We start from the raw sequence: 21,580 nt of genomic DNA, 5'->3' as shown, positions 1-21,580 counted from the left end.
TAAAAAACAAAATAAGTAGTTGTGATGGACAAAAAGTGAGTGACCTGTGTGTATTTCAAGGCTTTAAATCTGAAGTATGCTGACACTTTTTCAGACTTTTAAAGACAGAGACTCAGAGAGAGAGAGTGAGAGAGAGAGAGAGAGAGAGAGAGAGAGAGAGAGAGAGAGAGAGAGAGATGTTTGAGGGGTTGACTGAGGTGGTTAATTACCATCTGAAGAGGCTCTCTGAAGTTGGGGAGGGGGGGCCTCTTCACATCACATTCCCCTCCACACACAAACACACACACACACACACACACAGCCGTGGTGCTTCCTCCCTAATTAGCCGAGCGCTGTCCCTGTGACCTGCAGCCATCTGATCTTCAACGTCACTTAAAAATATTTTTTTAAAACGTTTTCACTTGAAACGTCTCTAAAGCCACTGACACACGCCGAGTGGCAGGTGTGCTGATCATCAATAATCATCAATATGTCTCCCACACTGATGATCAGCAGTGAGGTGTAGACCAGCTTTGATCCTGCAGGTTTGAAAATGAGGCATTGCTGCCCTCTGCTGGAGAAACTTGAAAACGACGCACACAGGGTTTCCCACTGTGTCAGACAGAAAACTCTCTGAAACACTGGATTTTTATGACCTAAATGAACACGATATTAATTTTTCATGACCAAATTTTTATACACACTTCAGAATCAGAGGTATTATTAATTAAAGTTAAATATTTGGTTTTATTCTGCATGGGAGATGAAGATAATGTGATGAACAGAGTGGACTTCCCTTTTTAATTCACATTTTAGCTAATCAATCAATCAATCAATCTTTATTTGAAGAGCACTTTTCATACATGAAATGTAGCACAAAGTGCTTTACATGTTAAAAACACCCCCCGCCCCCCCCCCTCCCCACCCCACGATTCTCTCTTGCATACACACACACACAGATACACACACACACACACACACACACACACACACACACACACACACACACAATGCTAACTTCCACTTTTTTTGTCAGTGTGTATTTTTTATAACTAATTTAACTTGCTTTGCTCATTCTGTGTAAAGCACTTTGACTCCCACAGACTCCCATCTATTGTGTGAAATGTGCCATGAATATAACATTTTAACTGACTGACTGATTTCAAAATTCCCTGACTATCCAGAAATCCCAGGACCCGTGGGAACCCGGCACACACACTGACATATTTTATACTGTATGTTGATTTTACACTACTCACAAAAAGTTAGGGATATTTGGCTTTTGGGTGAAATTTATGTAAAATGTAAAATGTTCACACTACAGTGATATTATATCATGAAAGTAGGGCATTTAAGTAGAAGCATACACTGGTGATTTCCTCATCTCAAACAATTTCTTGAAACAAAAGCCAACAACAGTGGTGGATATACCACAACAAACACATGTCAGTGTCAATAACTTGTCATGTGCCCTTGAGCATCAATTACAGCTTGACAACGACGTCTCATGCTGTTCACAAGTCGACTTATTGTCTGCTGAGGCATGGCATCCCACTCTTCTTGAAGGGCGGCCCTCAGGACATTGAGGTTCTGGGGTACAGAGCTCCGAGCCTCTACATGGCGACTCAGCTGATCCCATAGGTTTTCTATGGGATTCAGGTCTGAGAAAGTGCAGGCCACTCCATCTGAGGTACCCCAGTCTCCAGCAGCCGTTCCCTAATGATACGACCTCGATGAGCTGGAGCATCAAACACCTGATGTGAATTTTGCCATTAAGCTCCTTGTTAGAGAACAGCAACTTGTGCAAAAAGTACTGAAACACTGAACAGTTGGACATGTGCATTCAAAAGTTTACAGAAGGTCACATTAAGTTCACCTGGAAAGGTTAGAATGCATTTTAGGTTCATCCTGAAATTTCACCCGAAAGCCGAATATCCCTAACTTTTTGTGAGTAGTGTATGTTGTTTCACTACTAAAACTGCTACTTTCACTACTTAAAAACCAACAAGAGTTCAGGATAATATCAACAAGCCATAAATAACATTTCAACATGTCTGTAAAGCGTCATTATGGATCCCACTGGAGTTCTGGGCAAGACGACCCAACAGTTGGTTCGCGCATGGCGTTTGTTTACAGCTTTGACCCGCTACAGACGGTTGCCCTGTGAAAACACAACCGCCCCAAACGAAAAACGAAACAACTCTATCGATTTAGCCCCTGAATCGGAACAAAGCAAAGGGCCACAGGTCTGAAAGCACCCATAGTTTTCCACATAGTGTAGGCACCCTGTTGTCCATTTGCTAAAATAGGCTGGACATAAACCAGAATCCAGCCAGGACCCTAACCTTGACAAATGCCTCTGCTTTTTTAAACTGGAGTGGTTTGACTGAACACATTTATCCTTCCGTCTGTCTCAGTGATCCTCACACCGCTGAAGGTGGAGGGAGATCCACCACTAATTCACTTCTCCTCAAACCTCAAAGCTCAAACCACTCTGCTTTGGTTTTTAAATCCCAAGCGGTGTGTTTCAGATCCACACGACACTCTGTGTAACTCAGACAGCTTCAGAGCTGCTGGAAGGTTCACTGTTTCACTGTGACAGAGCCAGGCTAACAACTCCCATAGACTTCAAGTCTTTATGCTAAGCTAACAGGAAATGCTACCCATAGGAAGTGAACCAGTGGACACAGAGAGGAGAAAATGGTGTCCAACATCTGGTCCCAGTCTGGGGAAGTCGGGGAAAGGGGATTTTCCCCCAAAACATTGGAGTATTCCTTTAAACACATCACCACCCTCTCCACAAAAAGAAAATCGTTAGCACCATGGCTTTGTGTGTGTGTGTGTGTGTGTGTGTGTGTGTGTGTGTGTAAACAGCTGAAACACAACAAACTGCCTGATATCAGCAGCTTCTGAGGCTGTTTGTTCCCTCTGTCAGCCACCAGGGGGAGCTGCCATTCTACAGAAACTTCTATGGACCTGTTGCGCACACACACACACACACACACACACACACACACACACTTAGCCTGTGTATTTGCTTTGATTTTCCTCCATGCTGTTTTATGTCTTTAATGATCTTTTTTCCTCTTGTGGCACTTTGCATTTAATTAAAAGTGTTTAATGAATTAAATGTATTTTTATTCCAATGATCATTACCATTTATCTTACATTCTGTTTTTTTGTTGTTGTTTTTGTTTGTTTTCAGAGTCAGGTTTGGAGCTGGCGTGTCCTGCTCTGCTGCGGCGTCCCGGCGTTCCCACCAGGAGAGCCAAGCCGCTCTGGTTCTTGCCGTTGTCCCGTCCTCGTCCCGTCGCCGGTTTGATTCCTCCTGCCGCTGTCGCTAACGAGGATGATGTCACTGATAACTTGGTCATGAAGACCGATGAGGACTTTTCTGAACAGGACGCTCTCTTCTCATGAAGAGGACAGGAAACTGCGTTTTGTTTTTGTTTTTTTCTGAAGGTTCTTTGAGAAATGATAACTTGCATTATTCTTGTTTTTGTAAAGTCCTTTGCGAAATAGCTTTGATGAAGGGCTATATAAATAAATGCTAAATAAATGGTTATTAAATGTCTATCTACAGACACGGTTTCTACTACACCTGCCACTTTGTAGGTTATACTTCATTTGTCCTTTGTTTTTTTCCAACGTGTTTGTCTTCAAACTTGCAGCACTCAAATTAAATCACATAGGTAATAAATTGCAACTTTTGACCACCACGTTGTTAAGAACAGAGAAACAGTGTGTGTGTGTGTGTGTGTGTGTGTGTGTGTGTGTGTGTTTCCCTGGCTGGATTAAATAAATCCAGCTTCCTTTTCCCAGCATGCCGTGGGCCTCAGACTCACCCGCTGTGCTTCATGTTGGGAGGCTTGTCCATGCGAACGGCCAGTTTGATCTTCAGCTCGCTGTCCTGGCTGTGTTTGGGAACGACCATCCTGTGCAGCTCCGCCTGCTTCGGCCCGTTGGTGGTGGGGTTCAGGACCACCTGAGCACAGCACGATACAACAAAACACACATTTAGCAGGAACACAGCTGCAGAAAATTAAAAAGGACAGAAAAATACTAGACATGAGTTAATATTTGCTACTGAATTAAACCGCTCTCTTCAAAGTGTTGCAGTAAATTTGGACCAAAAGGGCAGTGAGTTCCTGGACTTTGTTCCTTTCATATTAAAAACTGTCAGAGGAAAAGTTTTGTTTGTTTGTTTGTTTGTTTGCTTTTTTTCAGGATGAACCTTTACAGCAGCTCTGCAGGCTCTTCATGTGTCTGCAGAGCGGCTGAGGGACGAGTCCACTTAGACATTTAAACACAAACTTTACGTCATGAAAACCAACTGTCTGCAAAACCAGAACCTTGTATTTAATTCAAATACAACAGTGATGCTTCTTTACTTGCTTGTTGTCCAAGATTTCCAATTTAAAGCCCTACGGTGAAACCGCGCTGATCAGGGACCAAAAACCATTTTTATTAGCAGAGCTGAGATTTTTCTTGTGGTCACGAACTGGTTCTGATGTCACTTCCTGATCCCAAGTGTGTTTCCCAGAGGGAGGGGCTTTCGAGAGCACACACACACACACGCACACGCACATGCGCACACACACACGCGCACACGCACACACCTCCTGGCCTGTGAAAGCTTCCCATTAAAAGCTTAAGTTGTTCAGCAGGAGTCTTGCTTTTTTGTTTTCAGTCCAAGTGTCCTTCATCTGCCTGTTTCCTTCGCACGCACAAACGCACGCACGCACACACACACACACACACACACACACACACACACACACACACGCGCGCACACACAGATGCACAGACTGTCTGACCTGTCTGTCTTCCAGTCAATCATGCAGGATTCTGCTTACCCACTCTAGCTGGGAGGGGTGTGTGTGTGTGTGTGTGTGTGTGTGTGTGTCAGCAGTCCTAAGACAAGCTGTGGTAAATAAACTGCCTCAATGGCTCCTCATGAGTCATGCTAATGAAACACATCATGAAGGGCGTCTGCAAACTCAGAACTTTGCTTTGGTTTGGGTTGGTTTTGGATCTTTGTCCTGACGGCGCTCGGTTGTAATTAAAGGCCCCAATTCCACGTTTACGCGATGCTACATGTGCATTTTGAAGAAAAACCACCTGTATATCTGTAAATTCATAACCCTGGTCCAGTGACACCCTCTGCTCTGTGTCGAGGGCCTGCAGCCCCTGAGCTCCTGTCAGAGGAACGAACAGAAACAACAAAACGTGGAAGGGCTGCTGACAAATCTGTGAAGGTTAGCTTCTGATGTAAATAATATCTACTGAAGAATAAAAGCTAAGCAGAAATAAACCAACTGATTAAAATCACAAAGGGAAGCATGAGCGTTCAGGGTCTCCAAGGCCAAAGCAACAAACAAAACAACCCACATCAACTAGAAATAAAAGCTGTGATAAAAGAAGGAAACAGAGAAACTATTCTAAAACCAAAATGACGATGATTTCTTTTGCTTTCGATCTCGTGTCCGCAGGAGAAAGACATTTTTAGACACCGAAAACTTTATTTAACTTTAAAAGTGTATGTATTGTGATTTACATGGAAGTTGCACTGTGCAACGTCTGCCTGGTTTTTAATAACCCGAATGAAGTTCTCAATGGATTTTTTTCCTTTTTCTCAAGTTGTTGTTTGGGAGGTTGCTTGCTGTCATGTATTTCTTTCTCTTTTTAATATATAATTTCTGTTTTCATGTTATTAGGCGTTATTAAGCTGATTGACAACTTGACATCTCTATTTGTATTTATCTCCGTATCTCTCTCAAAACAGATTAAGTAACAGGACTGAATGAACATGAATGAGCTGTAATGCAGCCCTCACCAAAACTTAGCGGCTCTCATCAGGTTTGGATGTTTTGTTGGCAAATTAACAACCAAATCTTTCTGCTCACATCAGTTTAGTGGTTACAGCGGAGCCGATGCCCCTGACACACTGGCTGGTGTAAAGTATGGAAATCAGTCCTGATGTCAAATTATGCCTTACAGACTTAAAAGTCACGTCACAGTAAATCTGCCAGTGTTTCGTGTTTGTTTTTCAGTGACATTTCCTCTGAGCTGACAAGTGTTGATTGCAGAGTCGCCTCCAGCTGACACGGCCGTAGGTGTTCAAAATTACATGAATAGTGTTAAATTAACTCTGACATGTATAGATTTATATAAACACTGGCATGGTATTTTTTAATAAGTGATTTTGATGTGATGTGAGTGACAGAGTAAGTGTGTCTGATAATGGAGGCAGCAGCAGTGTTAGTGCAAATGATCAGAGCGCAGCTCCGTGGTTCACTGTTGTTATGATAAAACTAATAAAAGTGATAGAGGAAAAGAAAGTGCCAGGGACATGAAGGAGAAGAAAAACTGTAATGCCTCGTGGTCACCACTAGGGGTCATATTACATGTTGAAATGCCTCTTTAATATTTCTTAGTAGTTGTAAATGTGGCCAAGTCAGCTGCATCAAACCAATAAAACAAATAAAGAATAATAATAATAAAATAAAAAACACTGTGACTTTGGCCATCAAATGTTTTGAATACATTTTTAAGGCTATGATTTTTCTCCTTAATTTTTCATTCCCACTTTGTTTTTTTTCCCCTCCACATTTCAGACGTAAATCAGAACAGTCTTATGTTACTGTTGCATGTTAATATGGATGTAAAATTTTGTCTCAAAGGACTGAATCAAAATTGGACTCACAAATGATGGGTTCACAAATTCAAAATGCACGGTAAAAACATAACAGTTTAAAAAGTGATAAAATAATGTTTTAAATATTGTTAAAATAGTAAAAAACAAAGAAAGAAAAAGTTCTTTAATCAAATTCCGAACTAATAAATCTTGAATCAAACTGAATCTGCACGTTAGGTGGGTGGGGCTTACACGAGAGGAGTTAATTTTTTATTAACTTTTCTAACTCCCAACACTCACCTAACCCTGTGAAACAGCCTGATCAGTAAGCTCCACCCACCTGGCACTCTAAATACCCCCCTCTCTCTCTCTCTGTCTCTCTCTCTCACTGCCTCCCTCCCTCCCTCCCTCCGGTTGCCGTGGCAGCAGACAGGATGTGAGTGATGCGCGGCTCCTCACCCTGCCCAGCTCCTTGTCCTCCAGAGCCAGGACCCCTGTGCTCTCCGTGAACAGCTTCACTTTGACGGACGGCAGAGGGTGCGTCGTCGTGAAGTCCCCCTGGGTCCCCCATCTGAAAGACACGAGGTTCCCCTTTAATGTGGACTGACAAGCTGCCGACACACACGGGCCGTCTATGAATAGACCGGCGCCGGCCGCTGCTGTCAGCGCCACAGACAGCGACAGGAACCGACTCTGAGCGACTGTTTCGTACGGCGGCCCTGAGAGCTCAGAGCACGGCAACTTCAGACAACACACGCAAACAGACAAAACACACGCACACATACAAAACACAAGAAAATTAGGAAAACATCTTAATTAATTTGACAACACGTGCAACATTTAGAAAATACTGCAAATTCTGACAACACAATAGGGAAACAGACAGACTTTAATAAAACACACTGCAATGACACCTAATGACAGGAAGTGTTTCTAGAGGACACACAGAAATGATGAACACATCTCAAGCAACCATTAGGCTGTGTCCGAAATCCCTCCCTAACCACTATATTATTATATTATATATATAATTTTGTAGGGGTGTCCGAATGTTTAGTGATTATTTATGTTCACTATATAGTCCACTGGATGTATCCCACAATCCACCGCAAAATGTAGTGGACATCCGATGGTCACTAACCAGGCAATATATCCCGTCATGCATTGCAGAACGGCGCCGAACAACAGGCGAAGTCGTGTCCGAAACGGTCCGCTATTGAGTTCACTATATAGTGAGTAGGGAGGAGTGAGTGAGTGATTTCGGACACAGCATTAGTCTGCTGTTACAGTCTATGTATCCCAGAATGCATTTCACACCCACCAAACCCGGTAAATATGTCACTTGGGTTATTAAAAAAAAAAAAAAAAAAAAATCAGTTGACACAGCAGCCATGTAGATCACCAATATGTGATCAGTTTATCCAAATAACGCCTGTTTGGAAATTTGCTCCAATGTTTTCGAGGCGCCAAACAACTCTCAAGCTAGCCACAGAACAAAATAAGCACACTTCCTGTTGTTCACAACACTGCAAAAACGCAAAATCTTACCAAGATTATTTGTCTTATTTCAAGTCAAAAATGTCTTATTCCTAGTCAAAATATCTCATTACACTTAAAATAAGACATGATCACCTCAGAAGTAAATTGTTTTTAGACAATTGTCTCTTGTTTCAAGTGAAAATTTGCTTGTTTCATTGGCAAAATTTGTTTCTTGTTTCTAGCTAATTTTCACTTATTTCAAGTGAATTTTCACTTTTTCCACTGGCAAATTTTGCCAATAAAACAAGCAAATTTTCATTTGTTTCAAACAAATTTTCACTTGAAACAAGAGAAAATTGTCTAAAAACAAGTTACTTCTGAGGTGATCATGTCTTATTTTAAGTGTAATGAGATATTTTGACTAGAAATAAGACATTTTTGACTTGAAATAAGACAAATAATCTTGGTAAGATTTTGCGTTTTTGCAGTGAAAATAAAAGCTTTATTCACAAATACCTCATCAAGTACATTATAACCCAGAATGGTGCTTTTGTTTTGAAGGCAGGATGTGCTAACGGTCCACAGTGCCGTCCTCTGTAGTGTCGGTGCGGCGCTGCTGCCAGGATGTTAATGTGATGTGAGCAGCTTCGGCTCTGAGAAACCTCACATCTGTACAGCGCCGCTACCGCTCGACGTCACAACCGTGTGCCATCGCACAGGCTGAAGTGATGCAATGCATTCTGAGTACATCCAGTACGCTCACTTTGGAGACACTAGTTTATATCCGGACATTTCTCACATCACAAAATCCACAAAGCTACACAGCTGGAACGCTCTACAAACTCATTCTGACATCATTCCCAGTTTAAACAGTACCTTCCCAGCGTCAGCCGTGCTACACAACACATAACAAATTTAGCCTCCTAGATTTTGAACCATAAACCATAGGAAGACTTTTTTTTTCTCCTTGATTCTGTGCAGTTTTTGCTCACGCATGTTGTGCTTCAAACCCTATACTCACCACTCGCAACTGCATATATAAAAAAATAAATAAATAAATGAATATTCATATTTGCACATACAAGGTACTGCATGTTTAATGATGATTACTGATGAATGCTATGAGCCAGACCTGACAGACTGAGCCATTCTCTTCAATATGAGGTCATTTCGCGCTGTTTGCTGTAATGGCAGCCTTCCTTCCATATAAATGGGTCTTTGGGTCTCAGTGACACGGTAAAAAGTCAAATCGGTGACGGCTGTTATCAAGAAGCACTTATTCTTCATCTCCCAGCTGATTGTGATGGAGCCCGGCGGCGGCAGCGGCGGCTGGAGAGCGAGGCTTTTCTGTTCGGAGACATTACACAGCCATTTGGTAAGCTGTGCTTGCGTGATTATGTGTGTTTGTGTCAAAACGTGTTGAGTGTGTGTGCGAGTGTGTGTGGTGGCCTGCGGATGACAAGTGACCCTTTTGCTTGTCGAGGGCACAAAGCAAAGCCAAGCAACACACTCAGTTTCCCCCTGTTTCCAAGGCAACATTGTGCAGGAAAAAGGTGGATTCAGTTCACACACACACACACACACACACACACACACACACACACCAGACAGAGCTTTTTTATTTTTAATGCAATCGCAGGCAGCAGATCTGGAAGTCAGATAGGAGAGTGGTGCGTTCACACAGCCGACAGGAACAGCCCACACTCGCTCCGACCTCTTACGTCTTCGTTTACTTCGGGGAACTCTGTCGACGTGTTCGGTCAGACGACGGCTCGCTTTCATCCCAGTTTCATCTTGAGCTCCAGTCTGATTTGACTGTGGCCTTGGCCACCAACACCAGGCTGAAAATAGCCGGTGAGCTTAAAACTTAAATAAGTGAAATCCTGGAGAGGCGTTTGGTGGGAAAGGCTACTTTCTTTTGCTGTTGGCAATTAATTTGAGCCAAAGTGCCACGCTGGAGCAAAAGCAGAAGAGACTCCCTGCTCTCAACTGCAACTACTCTGCTTCAACTGAAACAGGAAACACAGCAGAGCTTCATGTGTGTATAAGAACTTTGATTTTTCACTATTGGTCTTAAAAAACAAACAAACAAAAAACATCAACCTACTGATTCCCTGCCCGATGTTTTCAAATGATATGTCTGTCTGGAATATGTCGTCCTGGTGTGTTTTAACTTGTCTGCAAACCAAATTTGCCCTGCAGGGCAATTAAGGTTCAAACTGAATTTACTCAGCTTTCATGTTCCTGCTTTACAATAAAACATCAGGGAGAACACTTTAATTTTTCATAAATAAATAAAGGTAATCTTGTTCTTGTACCAAAGCCTGCAGTCAGATCTGCCTTCGCTTTTAGTTAACAGAAACCTGATGTATTCTGCTCCAGGCGCCGTGATTCATCCAACACGTGGTTCAGATGTTGATGTTAAAACAACTTTAATCAGAAATTATAGCATCTGTGCATCTTCTGCTACTTCACTGCATCACTTAGAGCAAGTTCAACTTTCAATATTTAAAGGCCCCCTCCAGTCAAAACTGTTGTTCCTCTGTCTGTCTGTGTGAGTTTGACTCTCCTGACTGTATCTGCTCTCAGTCTGCCAGTAGAGAGGTGTTTTCACACTCCTCTGCTTTTAGGTGGAGGTGTAGACCAACTGCAAACGGCTGCTTCACATCAATAATGTAAGCATGAGATTCACTTTTTTTTTTTCATGAGTAGCACATTTTATTGCGAGACGGGACTTCCTGGTTGTGTGAACAGAGCTCTGGTTACGAGTCTGTGTGCCAGCAGGCAGGAAGTGGGCGGGGCCTGTTTGCATATTGATAGATCTGTGTATTTTTAATGAGGGCAAGATTAAGAGTTACATTTGAGGCACAAAGGGATGTTTTCCACGTTAAAAAAAACCCCAAACATCTAAATACGTAATTCTGATGAACAGATTATTTTTAGGGGCTTAATAAATGACTGGAGGGCGACTTTAAACTGGAGGTAGCCAGTTCTAAATGTATGCTCGACATTATCAAGAATTATGGGTGTCATTAATCAAAACGTCCTTGGCAATTAAAAAGGTGGTCCACTACAAACGAAGAGCAGTTGTTTGACCATGTAATCAGGACTAATTAAGCTGTCTGTGTGATTACAGGTAACCAAGATGTCATCAGCTGTTCGGGCTGTTCTCTGGAGAGGAGGCAGCGGGCTAATTATAGAGAAGGTTACAGGAGGGAGGCAGAGGATCCCTGTTGAACACCGAGATCATAAGTTAATGTTACAGCCTCGCTCCCTCCTCTAATTGGGACTAGTTGGTGATTCGGGTGCGGGGGTGAGGGCGGGGGGGTGGAGGGCTCTCAGCTCTCAGCCTGAGTGTGCGAAAGGGCATCCTCATTACCACGCGGACCCCCGCCGTCCGCTGGGCATCCGGCAAACTGTCGCAGGAGTGCTCAGCCCGACACGCCGTCACCGCCGTTAATAAGAGACATTTTAATTTTCCAGGGGATGCGGCGTCTGAGAAGAGGCAGGTGAATAACACCGCAGGGCCAAGACTTTCACACAGGCGGTTTGCTTCTCAGAGGAGAGAAGGAGGGGAGCTCTGAGAGGCCGATTTTCTACCAAGTCCAGCATTTTCTACCTGGTTCTTGCAGGGTAACAGGATGAACCTCGGGCTGAGAGAGGCAGAAAAAAAATCCACCTTGAAATAACCCAATAATCAAAAAAAGAAAAAAAAAACCTGTCTTGGCAGACAATAAAAAGACAGAGGTAAACACTACTGAGGTCCGACTAACATAAACTTGATAAATTCACCCCGAGGCGGCTGCTGGCATGTCTGTGTGTTGATAATATTTTCACCAACCAAGTTCCTCCACAGGGCAAATATCCACAAACAAAATTTCAACATGTTTAATATTGTTTGTGGTTTCCCAACTTAATCTTCCTCGTAAAGTGAAGTGACATAATTTGCTTAGGGGAAGTGAGAAAATTCAACTTTATTTCCAGTGCAGTATCTGCCTTTGAGAGCTCATGAAGGCAAATTTTAACTTCACTTTGCTCTCTCTCTTTTTTAATACTGCTTTTGCACACTGCTGCATGCCGTTTCTCTCTGTGGTTTTTACAATAGGGAAATATTTCTTTTTCTTGTTGGATCTCAGTTTAAAAAACAGGTCCTTCATTTCCATGCCAGTCTACTTGGCTTAATAAAGGACTTTTGGAATATTTAGTTAGATAAACCTGCATGAATAATCTCCACATCACTCTTTCAGTCAAACAAAGTCTTTCTATTCTGCAAAAATACGGACACAAGTTGAGTAAACTGGGAGCAAATGAAATTCTTTGTCAATTTCGTGTAAGATATTGGATTTTAAGCCACCAGCTGACTTGTTAAAAAGACGGAGCGCTCCTCCATCAAGCATTCTGAAAGCCACTAATCGTCTCTCCTGGCTCGGCAGGGCGTTGCTTTATGAAACAGTGTGTGTTGTCTGTATCACAGTGACTGGCTGTCATGAAGAGACACTGATAAGCGAGATTCACTGTTCAGTGTAACCCCCCCCCCTCCCCAAGTCCCTTCCCTGTTACATAACAGGACTGATATCCCTGTCTTAATAGCCTTGAATAACAATGAGAAACGCTGCTTAAGGCAGAGGAATGTGGTGTTTGTGGACGCCTCAGACCTTTTCCCTCGTTACATAAAATGTGGCATTTAGTCGTCGTCTTCTGTCTCCGTTTGCATTTCAAAGCTCCGGCTCTGGCTGCGTTTCACTATCAGGTACGGTGTTAAGGACGCTTTCTGCTGGCGTCCGCATATTCATTTCATCTTCAAAAGCTCAAGGGATAATCCAATTAGGAGTTGAGAATGAAAGCACGGTATGCGGTTAACATAAAGCTTCCTTGGTAAATTGCAAATGTACACGGCGTGTTCGCGTCTCCACAGCGTTTCTCGGCGCTATCAGAGATTAGAGCCTCAGTGCTCTGGGAGATTTGTTCATGTAAACCTTGACTAAACTGTTCAACCTGTCAGAAGAACAACAATGGGAGTTCAGGGTGCGTCTGTGTGTTAACGCGACGTCACAGCTGCTCGGGGAGCTGCAGCAGGGTGGCCTGATGGCGAAACAGACTTTGGAACTTAGACCTTGTTTCCACCTGACAGCTGAAGACCTGAGTGGGACTGAGTTTGATGACGACCTCACGCCAAATGATCCAGATGGCGAGAGCGAAACTTTCCTGATTTCTGGCCGACATTTGAAATTTGTCTGCGACAGTGAAATCGTCTGAAAAGTCGTTTGGTGTGAGGCCGGAATAGCCTGTAAAGTATTTGATTGCTGTGTTTCCACCATCTTACACTTGAAACAACCTGCATGCACACACAGGAGGGTTATCACCTAAAATGACGTCCTTGGGTCATAAAATGTGATGTGTCCACTGCCACTCGTCTTGTTGCAGTCTTTTATTTCCTTGTATTTCACTTTTAGGCTTTTGACTTTGTGTTCTGAGTCTTGCACTTCCCTCGCTTTTGAATACTCTTCAAAGACTGCTGTGCTGTGATACTTCCCCTCTGTTTTTTTGTCCGGTGCTGACTCTGTGACCCACATAAACTCAGGAATACTGCACTGGCCATTATCCTGCTCTCTGCTTTTAACCATTTTCCTCTGAACTGTGTGCGGGACAGGCTGCCTGATGTGGGCACGACTAGATCACATCATTGCTAGAGAGTGTCGTGAATGACCTACCATTCAAAATAAGTGCAAAAAAATCAGATGTGTGCTTGGAGTTTTCAAATAGTCATGAAAGTCTAGAGAAGAGAAGACAGAAAAGAAAAAAATATATACTTGATGTGAGTATTGCCTTCTCTTGAGAAAATAAATTCCTTGATTTTATCACCACTTGGTAGAAACGCAAAAACTTTTGACTTTTTGGACAGTTGCTGCTGAGAAGCAAAAGGACTCTGACCTTCAAAAAGTTCAGTGTGGAACACCCTCGAGACGACGGGGGGCCGTCCGCTGATCAAGCGAGCCAAAGCTTCCTATCAGCCTTGTCCAGGAATACGTCAGGTTGTGTGTTTGTGTTTCTGTTTAATTGTATATCACATTTTTATGTAGTTTTGAGTACCTTTAAAAACCTTGAGAAGCTTCAAAATCCATATAAAACATAATGACTTGTTTTATTTACTTTATTTTATTTTGGTGAAGCACGCTGTAACATGGATTTTGGAGTGCTCTATGAATAAAGATTCTTCTTATTATCTTTATTAAAACTGTTTAGCTAAAGTGTCACCGCTTGAGTCATAAATTGAGACTGTCCGTTTGGGAATGAAAAGAACACTGTTAGTGCAATAACTCGTGCTACATGTTCAGGTGTGCTTAACGCCAGGTGCCGGGCCGCTTCCCAGATCGCTCCTGATGATTGACAGGTGCACTCTGCAATAACTGTGCAGACACTTCCTCGCTGCACCTGATTGGACAAATGTTTCACTAGAGTAAGCTGTCCTCTAGCTGGCTGGATTTCAGACCGGTCCAAAATGGTGTCTCTTATCTAAACTTTCTTTGATATTATGAAAACAGTTCAGAGAAATGTGCTTCTGAAACCATCTGATGCACAAGTAAACCCTGCAGCTGCTGAATCGGTCTTCATTTCGATGGTTTGTTAAAAAGTTTCCGGAGGCAGTGAGTTGCGCTGGACACCCTTAATTTGCATAAAGTAGCCTAGATCTCAACTTTATGCAAATGAGGAGATGCCAACATGACACCCCGTCTCTCGAAACACAACGCAGCACTACCACAAAGCATTGCACAGCTGCTTACATAGAAATGAATAGAAATAACTGACCCTGTGGACAAGAACCATCAGTAAACAGAGCAGGTGGGAGTGTGTCGACATACGATGCAGGTTTTAAATCCTAACAAAACACTACAACAGCTGATTTCACTGATTAACAACCTGCATCCAGAGTGCATGAGCTACAATCAGTGAAATCACCAGCTCTGGTGATTTGGTTAGAATGAAAACCTCAAGGCTGCACATCACTGCTGCTCAGCAACCGAAGTGCAAATCGAAAGCTAAAACTTTATTGGCTTTCTGAGATAACCCACATAACTTTATCAAAACAAATAAAATGTGAAGAGGCAGACGAGAAGCACTGAAATGAACTGGAAGGGCAGGAAACCCGGACTCACTGAGGTCTGGAGGCTTCGGCCTGGTCCGTCTGCAGCTTCTCCCCTCCCTCCACCTCCATGGTGCAGTACACGATCCGGTTGGGAGCCACCGACTTCAGCCCCTGAACCTCCACAATCACGATCTGGACACAGCAGAGGGGGAAAACGCTTGAGGAGATAAACGCCACACTCTGAGTCTCCCTATCTGTACATCCGAATAACAGCAGAGTCACTCAGCCGAGACGGAGGCAGTTTCCCAACCTGCAGGAGCACGAGCCCTCTGCAGCTGCAACATGCTTCTATTTATTTCTAATCAAGACAGAGATCAGGCTTAAATTCATTTCACATTTCAATTTCTTGTACCAAGGACTGAACCTATAATGGTGAGTAAGTTTGGCTTTGCAAATGTGAGAAAAATGTAAAAACCTTTCAGTAACAACAATGATTAAATCCTATTTTTGTCTTTATCAACTTACATAAACAGACACACTTAATATTTAGCAAATCTGCTACGTAAGGTCATATATCATAATTATGTCAAAATATTTTAAGAACACAAAAAAAAAAAGCCAATCACATCCCATCACTCAAATTTCACTTTGCCCTTTGCCTCCCTCTCCACTTATCTGTCCCCCCCTCTCTCTCTGCTTACCTGTTACCCAGGTGCTGACCAATCAGACGGAGGGAAGGTGTCATTTTGAATCAGCCACTCAGAAAATTTCTCAGGATATTAAAACCCTGGCATTCCTGGAACTTCGTCTTTTTTCGTCTGCTTGCAGCTGACCTTTTAATCTTTTGTCCTTTTACTTGCAATATTTGGACAGCTTTGTATTTTCTAAACTAGTTGGGGAAACTGGAACAATACATTTTGCCTGATAAAGACCAAACCAAATAACAGACACCTCTAAAATACCATCAGTCACTTGTGGCCTGTTGTAAAATGGTGTGTGTGTGCAGACTGGGGCCTAAACAGTCTTGGAGCTGCATCAGTTGCTTTGACTGGAAAGCCGAGACTCTTGTGGATTCAATGAGCCACATTTGATTCCTGTGTGATGATGTTGGCCCCCATAGCAGCCATTTCACTGCAGCCAGAGACTTTTGTCAAAGTGGACGTCGCTGGAGAAAATGACCTCTAGGAGAATCACAGCCTCATCAAACTTTACAGACACAAACTAGAGAGCGAAGCTGTTCAGAGGAGCTTTGCTTCTCCAGGTTTCTGACACATTTACACAACAGAATGCTCAACAATGATTACATTTTGCGCCAAATCTGTTTCACAAATATCAACTTAAAAATTGCTGCAACAACTTATGACAGATGAAGATGAAGATGAGAATGGCTTCATATACGTCCAGCATAATGTTCTAACCCTAGCACACTCTAAATAAATAAAAAATAAATAAATAGGCGCCTAACCAAAACACAATTCTTATTAGAGATTTATGACCAGAATAACAGAGCTGAGCTGCATCTCAAATTAATCTTCAGGTTTCCAGCTTTCAGATGATGTTTACCACTTCTGTTTGGCTTCTATTGTTGACCTTTTATTTCTCCCTGAAGATCCCCTGCCCCCCCACTAAAATGGGTCTAAGAGGGAGCCAGAATGATAAGGGGTTAAACATGCTTTTATCTTTCCGGCTGGGCTACCGCAATGTTTTGTTTTCAAGTCTTAATGACAAACTTTAGTTCACCTCCAGAGCTTACAGAAAATCTGCAGCCACACTCCTGACCGGGACAAAAATTATTTCTCACATCACATCTCAGCGCAGGTTTCACTGAACTGGCTGCTCATGAAATTTTAAAATTCTTCTAGTGGCATATAAAGCGCAGCATGGGCCAGCCCCGTCTTACACTGTGGAGTTATTGATCCTGTATAGCGCAGCAAGGCCACTCAGCTCCTCTGACCAAAGGTTATCTAGTCGTTCCAATGTCCCGCTTGAAATCTAAAGGCGACTTGTGCTTTTGAAGTGATGGACCCGAGACTTTTGAACAGCCTGCCCCCCTCACATCAGAGCTGATGAATCAGTCTTGCTTCTCAAAACTTCTTTTTACAGACTGTCTTTCCCAACTCTATAGATACAGATATAGACAGATAGATATAACTGCCATGTTTCACTCCTTTTTGTATTTGTTTATCTTGATTTTACCTTCTAGATCAGACACACTCAGTCGTGAAAGGTTGCCCCCCATTCTAAATGTTCAATTAGTTGGAACAGCTGGGTAGGAGCAGATATTTTGTTTTACTATGGGTCCGTAGACTTAATTAGGTAGTTTTCTGCTCCCTCTGTATTTGTATCTCTCCATTCACTTCCACAGCAAAACAGCTCCCAAAATAACACTTCAACACTAATCAAATCAACACTAACAGAGGATTATGACAATATTAAAAAAACAAGTATCTATTTTTGTGTAATTACAATTATTTGTTTACGCACTATCTGGTCATTCCTTCCTTCCCTCTCAAAGTGAGCCTAAAATCAGATGGGACCCTTCAAAGCAGAGATCTCAAAGAGAGTCCGAACCCAACGGGATCCTCCAGAATAGTTCTCGACCCGATCCCGTCAGGTTTGGGCTCACTTTGAAACCTTTATTTGGACGTGTTTTGGCTGGATCACATTCTGTCCTCAGTGAGGCTTATGGGCATTTACACCTGCATGTTTGTGCGGCAAAACATTAGCCAAATGCTCACACACACCCACACACCTCCAGAGTGAAGGACAGCACCACGTCGGACTTGGACAGGATGTCTCCCTCATCTCCCATGTCCAGGAAGGAGTTGTTCATGGAGGAGCGTTTCAGCTTCTGTTTGAAGTCCGGTCCTCCTTTGGACACCGGCAGGCTCTCCAGGTTCGCCATCAGCAGGTTCACCGAAGAACGAAGCTCCTCCACGTACAGCGCCTCCATGTCTCCCGCCACAAACTTTGGGTATCGCCTCTCCTACAATCAAGGGAGGGGAAAAAATTACATGAACTCCACTTAGTGTGATCGCATAGTTTTTGTGCATTTGGGTCTGTAGCTGTATTTTTCCTTCTGTGTTTTTCCTGCAGTTTTTTTACGTGACTCCGTTTGACAGTCTGTCCATTTCCAGAGAACAGATTTAGCATCAGCGTGACGAACCCTGTTTCTATTCCCAGTCAACAGTCAGTGAGCAGAGAGGAGTTTGAACTCTGTGCTCTAGTCCTTTTAGAATTACATGGAAAAGATAACAAGGAACACTGTTCTCTTTGCTGAAAACTAAATGAACAACATTTACTCCCACTACATTTTAAATCACTCTCTTTACTGGCACTGAAGCACATTTTTACACCAGGTCCTTTAATTCTACCAAGGTAAAATATCAGTTTTAGTCTCTTTAGTTTGTTTTGAACTTCAGGTCAGCTGCCAGTTTGAATCCCTAGACCGGCCAAGTGATGCTCTGTCACTCCCCCTCAACAACTGCCTACCACCAATGTGCCCTTGAGCAAACCCCAATCTGTGGAATTTGAGCTGCTACGTGGCCAACAGGTCCTTCAAGGTCCATGAGAGGTTTTTGTAACAACTAGGAAAAGTTCCTGTAATGCCGCCAGCTGCCGGCTGATTGGCTCTAAGATTTGTGGCCCGTCATACGTCTGAAAGTCACGCACACACCTCCACCTTCTGCAGAGGAGTGTGAAAACACCTCTCTCCTGACAATCTGAGACCAGATACAGTCAAGAGAGTGAAGCTCACACATTTTAGACAGAAACAGAAGAAAGACAGTTTTGAGTGCAGTGGGACTTTAAGTCTTGTCATCCTGAACACGAGGCTGTCAGTCTGTCCTCCCTACAAATACAGCATCTGCTTCCAGGCAGATAAATCCTCTATCTCTGGAGCGTGATGACTGCTTCATGTTTTCTGTGTGACTCGACACACAGAGCGCTATCAGCACACCTTGGCATCCACTCATCTTTTTCCTCATGATGATCACAACCAGAAAGGCTCAGTGCTTCGGTCATGCTGTGGGGAAAATCAGCTCCCAAATTCCCCAAAGACGGAAAAGTAACACAACACTTGACTGATCCAGTTCGTTTTCAGTAAACTAATTCTAGACAGCAGGTGAGGCACCGTATAAAAGCTTTTGAAGGATGGAAGGAAAATAGAGGAGGATTGGAGGGATTCTCTGCAGAAAACCTTCAGTGGTAGACTTAATGAAATTGCATGTGTTCCTTTTTTTGTGGCCAGTCTGAGTATTTTTTTTTTTTTTTTTCGATCTGAAAAATCCGCGCCTGCATGCTGGTCCACCCTTCCCTCTCACACTGACCATCCTCACATGGACTTAAGTGTCCCGGTTACAATCGGGGTTTTGAAGAATCTCGTTTTTGTTTGTGCATGTAAATATCATTTCAGAACCCAAGATAGACCCCTAATCTGGGTTCTGACCTGCCGCTGACGACCTGCAGTCGCAGCAACGACCTGACCGCCAAGACTTTCATGTAGTTTGTCAACTGAACACAAGCTGTCTTCAGGCAACTAGTGCGTTTTAATCCCAACTTTAATCCAAAGTCCTCATGAAATGATGTCATATGACCTCTACTTCCTGTAAAACAGAGCATCTTAAATTAAAATTTCAACCTATAAAACCTTCACAAATCTTTAAACATCCTCACTCATCCACCTGTCCCTTCAAAATAAAAGTGTGTTTTTCTCCCAAACTGAGATCCTGTTGGTTTACACTTGTGAATGATCCTTCCCTGCACCATGTGCCGCCAAAACTTCCTGTTTCAACAGGAAATACATCAAATCAAGACAGTAAGAGTCCATTTCATGAGGTCTTTAATGTGCATCTTGTCCCAGGTGCTTCCCCGTGCCCTCAATCACCTAACTACGGATGCACATTTTGGATTTTTTTTATGACCGTTAACCGACGCCCTTTAACGATTAATAACCGTTAACCGATAAGATTTAAATGCCCTTCCATGCTGCCATTCTGACATTCCGTCATTCCGACATGCTGCCATTCCGACATACCACCATTTAGACATATCACCATCCCGAAATACCGCTATTCCGACACACAAACGTCCCACCATTCCGACAAGGCTTTCCATGTAAGGAAAGGTTGGAATCAGAGGGCCCTATCTTGCGCCAGACTCCCTAAACCCGCTATTTGCGGATTTAGGATTTAGGAAGAGGCGTTCCCCCGTAAAAGTTGCTATCTTGTGCACCTCCCGCTATCCGCAAAACACCTGCGCTACCCGCTATATTATGCATAGGCGTGTTTTGGGTGTTACGCCAGTTAAACCAACCAGTGTGCCAGGTGCCATTGCCTTTAAGGGCAGGCTGCGCTATCCTAAATCCTAAATCCTAAACCCGCGATGGAGAGAGGGAGGTAGATTTTCTCAGGGCTTCTACTGAGGCTAAAGCAAGTTGGCTTTATATACATATTATATATTATATTATAGGCGAGTTAATTCGGGAGGTGGAGCCACATGTGTCCAAGTGGACGTGTCACAAGGTTGTACTGATTGAGTAAAATCCCCGGGACACACCACACACACACAAGAGGCAGAGGGGGGAACAATAAAACGTGCTGGCGATCCAATTAAAACAGTCTTTCCTCTAAACAGTCTATATGAGTAATATACTCAGTCCATTCCGGCGGCGTCCCGGTATCAGTCCGACCGTGTGCGTGGCGAGGCTCCGTCGGGCCGCGCATTGAAGCCGCCTGGGCGCGCTCTCCTAACAGCCCAAACTTTAGGGATAGCGGATAGCGGGTGGTCAGGACCACCCGCTATCCGCTATCCCTAAAGTGTGTGCGCAAGATAGCAACTTTAGGGATAGCGCATGAAACACACCCACGGACACACCTCCAGGCGCAAATGACGAGTCGGCATAACGGACAGCGAGTAGCGGGTGGCGCAAGATACCGTTTAGGGATAGTGGAAGCTCCTAAAACCGCAATTTGCGGGTAGCGGGTAGTGGCAGCGGATAGCGGGTGGCACAAGATAGGGCCCAGAGAGTCACTGACTGGGCGCTGTCCGGTGCTGAACTGCAGATTTACAATGACGGCAAATTACTCATCTAAAATGTAAAAAAAAAAAAAAAAGCTACAAGCTTTAGATATAATTAACAGTACTGTAGGCTTCAATCGTCTGCTATTGCTTTTTAAATTATGTCGAGAGCGAGCGCGCTGGTGATTTCTTTAATTGTGTGTTCTGCTTCATTTCCAAAATAAAGTTTGAGCTTCTGAAATCTGATTTTTAAACAGTTCTGATGGAGCTCAATGTTTATCTGGATGATGCGGCTTCATTCCGAACAATTTTACTGTAAACCTGGACGACCCGCGACGTGTCTGGAGATAAAAAAAAATAAAAAAAATAATATTCAATGTAAT

The 21,580-nt window shown here is 43.2% G+C and overlaps 1 protein-coding gene across 1 annotated transcript in view; it reads right to left on the bottom strand.

Annotated features, from left to right (window-relative positions):
• The window catches only part of cadps2 (Ca++-dependent secretion activator 2), a 243,713-nt gene that overhangs the window by 107,655 nt on the left and 114,478 nt on the right, over positions 1-21,580 (bottom strand). The window contains 4 exon segments of the mRNA XM_030054425.1: positions 3,825-3,964; positions 7,076-7,187; positions 15,250-15,371; positions 17,932-18,165. Coding sequence (XP_029910285.1) covers positions 3,825-3,964; positions 7,076-7,187; positions 15,250-15,371; positions 17,932-18,165 — 608 coding nt within the window.

This window comes from Myripristis murdjan, chromosome 6 (genome assembly GCF_902150065.1).
Source record: "Myripristis murdjan chromosome 6, fMyrMur1.1, whole genome shotgun sequence".
Classification (NCBI taxonomy): Eukaryota; Metazoa; Chordata; class Actinopteri; order Holocentriformes; family Holocentridae; genus Myripristis; species Myripristis murdjan.
This window is presented reverse-complemented; position numbering and strand designations above follow the sequence as displayed.